Genomic DNA, 12,340 nt, shown 5'->3' with positions numbered 1-12,340 from the left:
CGATTTCGACAACTACAGGTTTTTGTTGATATAAGCGACTATGTTTATTTTTATAATCATTTTTTTCTCGCAGTGAAATTTTTATCAATTGATTCAACTTCAATAAGTTAAATGAGAAGAAAAATAAATATCTCGACTTGAAAAAAAAATTTAATTTCAAATTTTTTTTCTTGACTTGAAAAAAAATATCTTGACTCGAAAAAAATCATCTCGACTAGAAAAAAATCATTTCGACTTTTTGAAGCAAACGGCTTGCCATAGGAGAGAGGTGGCAAATAACAACAACGTCAACAGGCATACGGCCGCCAGCAATCTACAGTGGCGCCGCCTGTTGACTTCACATCGTTATCTTTGATGTGGCACACATAGGAGTATCAATCTACATGTCCTTGATATGCTACACAAGTGTCTATGCTTTGGTTTGTCTTTATTTGCGGTAATAACCGCCCATACTAAGTCATGTTGAGACAAGACCACAATTGATTTTTTAAGCCTTTTAGCAGTTAAATTGTCAATGTTTGACCGCGACGCATCAAAGAATGCGTCAAGTAGTGAAACTGAAATTCGGATATGATATACGGGTTAGTCTTGCGAGTAACTGGTGCGATGGAAATTGGTGATTGACCACGGAAATTTTTTTATAATCGACAAATTAGACAGACTTTGATATTTCCACTGTTTTCAGCTAACTGGCAGAAAAAACTCAAAACACGCCCCCTATTATTCAATTAGCAAAATTCGAAATTAATTTTTTCATCAAATAATTTCTTTATATCTGTAGACTTGCCACAGCAAATATTTTTTTCAATGCCTCTCCAAATATGTACTTGAGAGTAAAAAACATGCACTCGTCTAATTGATAGGCCTCGACCCTCCAACCTATGAATATTCATTAGTGGTCTTGTCTCAATGAAGGTACATTTCAGGGGTTAACATTTTGAGATTTTTTTCAAACTAATGTAGATGACATCCCACAACTCTCCAACAAAGGAAAGTCATATCTGGACATTTTTGGAGAAATGAGAGACATTTCAAAGAGTGGTACAACTGTGCCAAAGCGACGAAAGAGGACAAAATCGACAAAAAGTCATGATTTTGCAGCCAACAGCACCAAATTCAAAGACCTGCCCTGGCCAGAATAAGCAAGCTATGGAGCTGAAAATTTAGGATGTGATTTAGGAATATCTTTGCTGCTTAGGGCACAACTTTCAGAATCAAGGCCGAAGTAGTTTCAAAGAAATTACAAAATGAATGGCAACACAACAAGACTTGTAAAAATGAAACCGAACTTAGACCGGGGTTAGGTTGACTCTTATTTGGGTCAAATTAAGTTTTTTTCTCATTATTTTAGCTTGTTTTGACCTTAAATCATCAGCAATACAATATTCTAAATGAATTAGAGTGATTTGAGCACATTCAAATTTTTCACTATATTGACAAAAAATGTAGTGTACTGTAAATGGAGACAAGACCACAATTGATTTTTTAAGCCTTTTAGCAGTTAAATTGTCAATGTTTGACCGCGACGCATCAAAGAATGCGTCAAGTAGTGAAACTGAAATTCGGATATGATATACGGGTTAGTCTTGCGAGTAACTGGTGCGATGGAAATTGGTGATTGACCACGGAAATTTTTTTATAATCGACAAATTAGACAGACTTTGATATTTCCACTGTTTTCAGCTAACTGGCAGAAAAAACTCAAAACACGCCCCCTATTATTCAATTAGCAAAATTCGAAATTAATTTTTTCATCAAATAATTTCTTTATATCTGTAGACTTGCCACAGCAAATATTTTTTTCAATACCTCTCCAAATATGTACTTGAGAGTAAAAAACATGCACTCGTCTAATTGATAGGCCTCGACCCTCCAACCTATGAATATTCATTAGTGGTCTTGTCTCTGTTTTGAGAAATCTTTCAAGATGACCTTGGCCTAGTAATCGTTGTGCAAATGGTTTGGGATGGGAAGCTATATTGAGCTCTTATGACTTATTGCCACGTGATCAAGCCTTCATAGTAATAGTGCATCAGGTAAACATGCCATGCACATGTGTGCAAAAGAAGTCGTGAAGCCTACCTCTAGTCTAACCTCCTACTCATGTACCACTACAGGCACTACACTAGGCCCTGCCCTAGCATGCAGGCTAATTGGGGTAAACAAATTAAGCCGGTTTTCTGCGACATCCGTTGGCCATTCGTTAGATAAGTTTCGAAGTATAAAGTTACCAATACGGAGTAGCGTCTTTACCTTTCCTATCACTCAGCCATGCCAGCTGGTCTTTGTGTTTTATTGCATTGCTACGAAATTGACACATTTCATCAAAATTGGAAACAAACCAGAATTGACCATGACGTAGTTGACTAAGTGGTTCGCAGATGGCGCTTTGGGACTATGGTAAGGGTTTTGGGAAGTGAAGAACCGGTCTGAGTTGTTGTACATGTATTTTCTTTGGACCACACAGAGACATTTCAAGCAACAATCCCGCATCAGTTTCAAGTGATATTTAGTCTCACAAAGTCGAGAAGCTGGATAAACCTACCCGGAGTAAACCTTTGGAGGGGTTAGGAGAGAGGTGGCCTACCGGATCGTTGATCACGTGGTATTAAACTGTTTACGCCATAATGTCGTGCGAACGTGACATAAGTTCGTTATGTTCATACTGCATGAATCGTTATGCTGAGATGATGGAATTACAAGTGAAGCCATTGGCTATCAATTCCTTCATATCATCGTCTTTTTTTATTCGTGAACTGGCATTGTCAGTATATTCCATTATTAAAGGGAGATATAAGGATCCCACTCGAGGCGTTTGAACTAGCTCGCTACGCCTGCGGCGCTTCACGCTCGGATACGTTGTCCCAAATTCCACATGCGCTAAAGCGTGAAGCGCCGCAGGCGGGAGCGACCGACTTCAAACGCCTCAAGTGGGATCTTTATCTCCCTTTAATAATCGAATACTGGCAATGCCAGTTCAATAAAGACGATGCTTTTGGAGCGACCAGGTGTGCTTATAGCATAGACGAAATCACATGGACTCAGGATTTGACTTTTTCTGTAACTCAAACGTTTATTCGTAATTCCACAACGTAGTTTGGTTTTGTTATTTGAATTCTGAAAAGACACAATTACAAACAGTTGTTTACAATTTCGAATATACATCTTATGCAATAAACTAGAACCCAATTATGAGGCTTACTAGTATATTAATTATCACTATAGGCCTACATGAATGAAACTGTGTTGTAGTTCAGCTTCCGAACAATAGACGGCAGCAGTGCATTACCTATGTTTCTCAGCAAAACCCACGTGCGGGAGAAACAGCCCACATTGAAGACAAATATTTCTGCTATAACACAATGCCTACTCATTTAACAACTATTACCAGTTTCTATACATTCTTCTATATTCCTTAACTTACCAGTCTGCCCATATTATATGTTTAACATTGTTTTATCATTGATTTCTTTCCAAACACACCCGTCGTCCAATGGGCGTTTCCTTAGCAAATCGGAAAAGCGCAAGTTACACATTTCACAGCGCGACACCGCTGACGTCATCTTGGGACGCGGGAAATTTTGACTATTAAACAATCCACCCTCCCCGCCGCTGACAGAGTCCTAGATTCCTATAGTCTAAGCGTCTAAGAAAGCGTAATCTAATTAAAGACCTTTGATTAAAAATGTCCTGCTTACAATAGCGAATTACTTGTCCATACATTCATACTACCAGTTACAACGTTTTATCAGATTAACTGACTTGGTTGCGCTCAATAACAGCAATTTACATTTAGTCTTGATAACCCTCAACTGGATAGATGACCACAATTCTTGTAATTGGACGCTCATATCTACCCTGCGCGGTTTTGACGCGAACATTGCGAATCTTTCCGTCCTTTCCAGGGAACACCTCCAGTATGACCCCCTTGTTCCACTGACCGCGTATTGGATTCGGATCCTTGACCAAAACGTAATCTCCAACTGAGATGTCGCGTTGCGATTGGTGCCACTTACGCCGAGGCACCAGATTTGGAAAGACATCCTGATACCAACGAACCCACCATCTTTCGACCAATTTCTGACAGAACTCAAACCTGTGGCGCGGGTTTTTTGTTTCGCGGAATGGACCCTGTGGAATAGTGGTGCTAGCACGACCAAGTAACAAGTCGTTAGGAGACAGGTATGGACCATCATCCGGATCGTTGGTGCTTCTACCATGCAGAGGGCCTCGAGTTGACCAGATCAGTGACCTCAAACAACACTGTTTGTAGTTCCATAGAAGCTAGACATTGGTCTCCGATTGCTCGTTTTATCGCCAGTTTCGTTGTCTTGATCATACTTTCTGCGCAACCATTTTGATGTGCCGCTGTTGGTGTGAAGAACTGCCACTTCATTTGCCTGTCCTGGCAAAACTTTTTCAACTCCTCTTGGTCCCAACCTTCAACTGCGCGTCGCAACTCTGCATCTGCTCCAACCAGCTGACTGCCCCGATCATTCCAGAGTGTGTGTGGGTATCCACGTACTGTGAAGAATCTTCTGAGTACCATCAAGAAACTTTCTGTTGAGTAATCCGTCGCGATGTCGATGTAGACCCCTCTAACCATAAGGCACGTGAACAACACACCATAGACCTTGGCTGTCTTGTTGCGACTTATTCGAACATTCATCGGTCCAAATAGATCCACAGACGTGTTGTGGAATGGCGGAGTGTGTGGCTGTAGACGACAGAGAGGGAGATCAGCCATCACCTGTACCTCGGGTCTTTCCCTCCGATTCTCGGCAAAATACATCTTCTTTTCACAATCTTTGCAAGACGAGCTACTCCCAGGATCCAATATTGCCGTCTCAATTTGGCTGCACATGCTGCGATCCCTGGATGGCCACATCTCTGATGAACATGCCTTACCACCAACGTTGATAGCCACGCCCCTGCCGGCAGGATTGGGGGGGCTGTGGGTATCGTATGACATCAGATGTCCCTTTCGTCCCTTCACGACAATAATCCCGTTTTCGTCCTTTGTCGGATTTAGTTTTCTCAGCTGGCCCTTTTCCATTAGCGTTGCCAATCCCATTTGTGCTTCTAAGATCAGCGTCCTTTCAGCCTTTTTCTTTTCCTCCAATGTGATGTCTCCAGTGATTCTTGGCTGGTTCCCTAGTGCTGCCTTCAGATTGTGCACAAATCTGTCTCTCATGGCTGTCACTGTTATCGCTAGCCGTAGTTTCGAGAACCGTCTAATGTAGTCTTCGCTGTGCTGAACTTCCATGGTTGCGACAGACACAATCTGTATCTTCCTATACGCTCGGCATCCTTTTCCTCAGTTTTGACAGTTTCACCTTTGTCCTCTGGCCACTCCTCCTCCGGGCGCCGCAAGAAGTCGGATCCCTAATTTAGGAATACCAAGACATTTCAGTGGTGCTACTTTGGATTTTGCCATCACAAAGCGTGTATCGAACTTTCCTGTGTCCAACTTCCATCTGATATGAGCCACAGCCCCAAATGCTTGTTCGCTCGCGTCACAACTTATGACTAACATTGGCAGCCCCCTTTTCCCTGTTGGAGTTAAACATCGATCAAACTGAACTTCTTTGAGTTTGTCAAGCTGCATGAACCATTGATGCCAAAGTTCCTTTTCCTCACTGGAAATGTCATCATCCCAACCATAGTTTTGACGCCAGAGCTTTTGTAGTCCAATCTTGGCAGTGATCAAAAAAGGTGAGACATAGCCAATGACATACGTTTTGTCATGATCGGCGGTAACGATTCTCCTATTTGGCTTAATTTTACCTTCAAGTTGACATTCTTGCAAGCGATATGAAGTGTGTCAGATGCACGATCCCAACAGATGCCTAAGACTTTGTCATTAGCTGAAAGAAGATTGCATTTTTCTCCTGTCATCGGGTCTGTTTCTAGGCAGCTGGCATTTGATGTCCACCTTTTGATCCGGAAATGGCCAGTTTCCAAGATTTGGTCAGCTTCATCTTTCCGCTGCTCTGCCTCAGCATCATCATCCAAGCTATCAGCGATGTCATCCATGTATCTGGAGTTGAGTATCATTTCAGCAGCTTCAGGGTAATGGGCAGCGGCTTCCTCAGCGGTGAGGTTGAGGGCGGTGTTTGCAACTGCCGGTGAACATTATCCCCAGAGGTGAGTACAAGTTTTTTGTAAGTATCCGGGGGGCGGTTTTCCAAGTTACGCCATAAGAACCTATGAGTATTGGCATCAACAGTTGGTGATATAAGAATTGAGTGGTACATCTTGGAGATGTCCCCATATATCGCAATGGGTCTTTCGCGGAATCTCATGATCACTCCCAGGAGGCTGTTCAGCAGGTTGGGTCCTTTACACTGGTACTCATTCAGACAGTGACCACGGAAATTTGCTGCGCTGTTAAAGACGACACGACAAGGTGTGGATTCCTTTTCCGGCCTAAGGACAGCATGATGACTCAGGTAATATACCGGACCATGGTAGGTTTCGATCTCCTCAGTGGTAAGTTTCCTAGCACACCCTCGTGCAACGAGGTCATCAATCTGTCCCTGATACATCTGCGCATAATCATCGTTCTGTCTCAACTTCTTTTCGGTGGACTGTAATCTTGCCAGGGCTTGGGTGTAGTTATCAGGAAGCTCATGTGGATCCCATTTCCATGGTATTGGAATCATCCATCGCTCACCGACCTTGATTGCAGATTTTGGGATCATCTCATCTTCGGCCCTTTCATCTGGGGTCATTCGCGGTTTGTCAGGTCTGGTTCCCATGCAGCAAGCATTTACAGCGATGCCCATCTCTTCGGTGGTCCAAAATACTTCAAGGTTAACTTCAGGGATGCGCCTAACTTCCTGCATGCAGTACACACCAGTCTTCTTATTTGTTGATATCGCTTCAGCGACACCAAAGACGACTGGGCCCAGTGGAGTTTCTCTCAGGGCTATTTCACCGTTGACCGTAGTTTCACCCACATGAAATTTGACAAAGTCCAATCCAATCAAAAGATCAGGGTAGCCTGACCCCCTGTGCAATCTATTTGGCTCAACATCAAAATGTCGTGTTATTTCTGAGACTTTCACTTCCGCAATCTCACCACAAATTTCTGGGATGCCTATTGCTTTCACACGATAACTCTGACAACCTCCTACCTGTCGTACATGTAGAGTGTAGAGCTTTGTTCTAAACTCCTCTTCAGATGCACCAATTTTCCCAATTGTCACGGTCACGTTTTCTCCTGGAAGTTCGAATTGTTTTGCTGTGGCTTCTTTGATCAAGGAAAGGGAAGCTCCACTGTCCAAGAAAATACACCCATAGGACTTCTTGAGACCATTACCCATATTGAGAATGTCAGCCTGGATTACCGGAAGAAGACTCTTATCTTCTGCTGAAGTGGAGTTGGTCAGGGCACCTTCAATCCCTGTCATACTAGCAGTTGGAGTGGCATTTGGAGTAGGACTGTCGAAGGGGGCTCCATGGAGTAGAACATGATGACTGTATTTGCACGGGTTACTTCCGGTTAGCTGAGTGCACTTCTTTCTCTGCCTGCAAGGACTATAATGCTTATTTAAACAGAAATAGCAACATTTGTTTTTCCTGACTTCTGCCAAACGCTGTGGTAAGCTCAACTGATGAAATTTGTCACATTCTTGCGGACAATGCTGACCAGCGCAAAACCAACATGATTTAGGCGATTCCCTATTGGATGCGAACGCGGCCATAGACGGAGAGGCTCTAGGTTTAGCAAATGACACCGTAGGGTGTGAGGTTGCGGCCTCATTGCGCAATTTCGCTGTTTCCGCGCAAACCTTTCCGGACTTTTGACTACTGCTGTGGTTACCCACAGCCCCACTACGAATCTCTGCACCAGCTATACGCTTGATTTTCATTTCTATGTTCATAAATTGCAAAAAATTATCAACATTGGGATCAACAGTTTTTTCTAGTTGGAATCGTGCCCATTTGAGTTTGTCACTGTAGCACAACTTGGATATGATTGTAGCCAGGGTCGTCGAATTGTCTAAATCGTTCGCTCGATGCATTTCTCCCAGGATGTTTTTGGCATTCCTTATTTCGTGGTAGAAATTCGCAAACTTTGTGCTGTCCTCTTCTGGTACCGGCTTGTCTTTCGCCAGAGTGTTTAACACTGCATCCGAGATTATTCGTGGGTCCCCGTATTGTTGGTCTAGGACGGTCCATGCTTCAGATAAGGAGTCCACTGCAACTAACCACTTTCGCACTTCATCCGATACAGCTTTTCTAAGACAGTACAAAGCTTCTTCTTCAGCAGACTTAGTATACACGAACTTAAAATCCTTCCGGAATTGAAAGTAATCAAGAACTTTCCCGCTGAAGGCAGGTTTATCCACTCTGTCCACCTTAAAGTCAAGTTTGCGAGCAGTCCCTGGTATTGGCGCGGGAGGTGGAACAGCTACAGGGGGTGAAACAGCCGGGGTAATAAACGTGGCGGCATAGTCATTTACGTCGTATCCCCATTGGTCACACTTATCTGAATGTGCTTCCAACCACGCATCTTCCGTTTCAATATCCACTGCATCAAGAGTACGCAGGTAAGCTTTATGTCTTCCAACTAGTTCCTGATAGGCCTCCAAGGCTTTCTGATATGCTGCTTCAACTACTACAAGAGGTCGTTTTCTTCCAATCAACCCGTATAGTGTCTTATCGGCTCTAGTTTTACCACCTTTGGCGATCCCTCTTTCCTTCTTAGCTTCAGCAGCTGCCATTGTTACGTTTTCCTTCCAATTGAATTCAAATTGTGGAGCGACCAGGTGTGCTTATAGAATAGACGAAATCACATGGACTCAGGATTTGACTTTTTCTATAACTCAAACGTTTATTCGTAATTCCACAACGTAGTTTGGTTTTGTTATTTGAATTCTGAAAAGAAACAATTACAAACAGTTGTTTACAATTTGGAATATACATCTTATGCAATAAACTAGAACCAAATTATGAGGCTTACTAGTATATGAATTATCACTATACATGAATGAAACTGTGTTGTAGTTCAACTTCCGAACAATAGACGACAGCAGTGCATTGCCTATGTTTCTCAGCAAAACCCACGTGCCGGAGAAACAGCCCACATTGAAGACAAATATTTCTGCTATAACACAATGCCTACTCATTTAACAACTATTACCAGTTTCTATACATTCTTCTATATTCCTTAACTTACCAGTCTGCCCATATTATATGTTTAACATTGTTTTATCATTGATTTCTTTCCAAACACACCCGTCGTCCAATGGGCGTTTCCTTAGCAAATCGGAAAAGCGCAAGCTACACATCTCACAGCGCGACACCGCCACGTCATCTTGGGACGCGGGAAATTTAAACTATTAAACAATCCAGCTATGAAGGAATTTCAAGTGATGAATGTTCCGAATTTTATCTTACAATATAGAGTTGTAATTGTTTTCCACCAAAACGAGAAATCGGAGATCGCCCGAACGTTTGGAAAGTTTGGAATTATTTCAAATATGCCGGTGCCGCCGACGCTCTTATATGCTCTCATCCATCATAAATGAAGAATCGGACATTGCCTGAACGTTTTCGATAACTACCGAATGAAATCATTCTGGTGCCGGTGCCGGTGATGCTGACGTTGCTTCATGCCGTCATCCCCAAAGGGAATCGGAGATTGTCCGAACGTTTCTGATCACTCCCGAATGAAATCATTCTGGTGCCGGTGCCAGTGATGCCGACATCCCCAAAGGGTAACCGGAGATTGCCCGAACGTTTCCCAACACCACCGAATTGCATAAAAGTTGTCCAAGGTTTGGTATTCACACATCAATAAAGCCGATGTAGTTAAAACGTTATAACTTTAGAGCCTTCGATGCCGACGCAGTGGCCGGGCGGTGGAAGTGAATATTCAAGTCGCTCCAAGGGCTGCAGCAAGACACTGGCTGCCTCACAAGGTGGTCTTTGGAGGGGTAAGGAGCAAGCCACGTACTGGCTGCCTTCTGGAGTGTTCTTTGGAGGGGTCAGGAGAAAGCCACTGGCTGCCTAGTTGCAGAGTACCCTTTGGCGGGTCAAGGACAAGTGTATAGCTGCCTCACAGATTGTGCTTTGAAAGTGGTCAATGGCAAAGCCACTTGCTGCCTTACAAAGTGGTCTTTGGAGGGATCAGGAGGGCTGGCTTAAGGATTGTCCTTCGTTGGGGGTCACGAGAACTCAGTCATGGTGGAATGGGTCGTGGGAGAGGCAAACCTCTTGCTGCCTTCTTCAGTGCCCTTCGAAGGGGTCAGGATCTAGCCTCTTACTAGGTGTCCTATGGAGGGGCTCAGGATCAAAACACTTGCTGCAATACCGGGTGTCCTTTGAGCAGGCAGGTTAGAGTGCCCTTCGGAGGGAGTCAAGGTATGTGACTTGGATGTCTTGATAGTTTATAGATCAACGAAGTTCCTTGAAAGTTGTATGGAAATCCAACCCAATCCAGGCTATTTAAAAATGTTATTGTATTTTATTGTATTCACTCAAGCGCTTACACAATGTATTAATCTCATGATCTGTTTCCATAAACGAACATGCTAAAACACGATCATAGAAGAGGCAACCAAACATCCCATATAAAAGACTAAGACCAGTCGCCTTTTTGAATCACCACTGACTATAACAAGCGAATACAACAGTTATATAAGGGCCAGGGCAGGAGAAAAAAAAAAGATTCATATCGGAACCGGATGCGATCGGATCAAACCACGCTCACGTCTCAAAAAATGCCTGCAATTAGACAATCAGCGCAACCCGGTCTCATCTGAACGTATATATTTCCGTAGATGTGGAACTCTCCAATACCTGTTGCTTGTGGAGGTGTAAAAAAACGTTAGTGCACATGCACCCAGGTAAAATGAATCCGGATGAGACAAGACCACAATTGATTTTTTAAGCCTTTTAGCAGTTAAATTGTCAATGTTTGACCGCGACGCATCAAAGAATGCGTCAAGTAGTGAAACTGAAATTCGGATATGATATACGGGTTAGTCTTGCGAGTAACTGGTGCGATGGAAATTGGTGATTGACCACGGAAATTTTTTTATAATCGACAAATTAGACAGACTTTGATATTTCCACTGTTTTCAGCCAACTGGTAGAAAAAACTCAAAACACGCCTCCTATTACCCAATTAGCAAAATTCGAAATTAATTTTTTCATCAAATAATTTCTTTATATCTGTAGACTTGCCACAGCAAATATTTTTTCAATACCTCTCCAAATATGTACTTGAGAGTAAAAAACATGCACTCGTCTAATTGATAGGCCTCGACCCTCCAACCTATGAATATTCATTAGTGGTCTTGTCTCGGATTCGGTTTCCATTTGGGTTCAGACAACACTTTTGATCCGGATGCATCTAGATTAAAAGTACCTCGATCGATGTTTTTTTCAATTCCGGATGGGACCACACTGATCCTGATTTTTGCATTTAGACGAGAAAAATTTAAACCATATTCGGGTTGTCGTCTGTACGTCTAAACGGCCCTATTATTGTCTTTACTGTCTTCACCTAACCTGTATTTTCACACAACATTTCTGCCCAGCGATCAAACACCGCAATGTATTCATCAATCTTGGACATATCAACCTGTGCACCACTCGAGTTTTCCTGCTCTACCGTAACATGCCCTGCTTGAGACATGTCATCGTATGACTCACTTTTCACACTCGCCTGCTCTAAAGGAGATATGTCACAAGCTTCATTTTTTACATTGACCTGATCTATAGGAGATGTGTCACATATTTCACTTTTGCAATTGGCCAACTTTACAGGAGAAATGTCACATAGTTCGGTTTTGATATCAACCTGCTTAATAGGAGACAAGTTATCTGGCTCACTTAACACCTTGGCCTGTTCTAACAGAGACATATCACCTGGCTCACTTTTGACATTAGCCTGATCTGTAGGATACATGTCACATGATCCAACTACCTGTAAGACATAACCTTGTTCTAGAAGAGACATGTCACATGGCTCACTTTTGATATTGATCTGTTCTATAGGAGACATGTCAGTTGGTTCGCTTTTAACATTGGTCTGTTCTATAGGTGACATATCAGATTGACATAGTCCTCCTATAAAAAAGTCAAACTGTGTAGGTGGCAGGTTAACGGCCCCATTTTTGACATTTCTCTCCCCTTTAACATGAACAGCACGAATGTCTAGTTCAGCTCTGGACTGCCCTGTAGCAGATGTGTGAGCTGGTTCAACTCTTCCATCAGACTGGTCGGCAGCAAACATGTCAATGAGTTCAATTTTAACATTTCCCAGCTGATTAGAATGATGATCAATCGAATCTCGTTTCACAGCCAGCCGCAAAACCTGACA

General features: G+C 42.8%; 1 protein-coding gene across 1 annotated transcript; it reads right to left on the bottom strand.

Annotated features, from left to right (window-relative positions):
* Positions 1-6,053: 6,053 nt before the first annotated feature.
* On the bottom strand, positions 6,054-8,732 carry LOC135493548 (uncharacterized). The gene has a single exon (XM_064780949.1). It carries the CDS (start codon positions 8,730-8,732, stop codon positions 6,054-6,056), a length of 2,679 nt encoding a protein of 892 aa, XP_064637019.1.
* Between the last annotated feature and the right edge of the window lie 3,608 nt (positions 8,733-12,340).

The sequence above is a fragment of the Lineus longissimus genome, chromosome 9 (genome assembly GCF_910592395.1).
Source record: "Lineus longissimus chromosome 9, tnLinLong1.2, whole genome shotgun sequence".
Classification (NCBI taxonomy): Eukaryota; Metazoa; Nemertea; class Pilidiophora; order Heteronemertea; family Lineidae; genus Lineus; species Lineus longissimus.
Note: the sequence above shows the minus strand (reverse complement) of the source record. Positions and strands in the feature narration are given on the sequence as shown.

Bases quoted from the DNA above. Each gene is read 5' to 3' on its own strand.
- LOC135493548 (XM_064780949.1), bottom strand. From the start codon at position 8,732: ATGGCAGCTGCTGAAGCTAAGAAGGAAAGAGGGATCGCCAAAGGTGGT.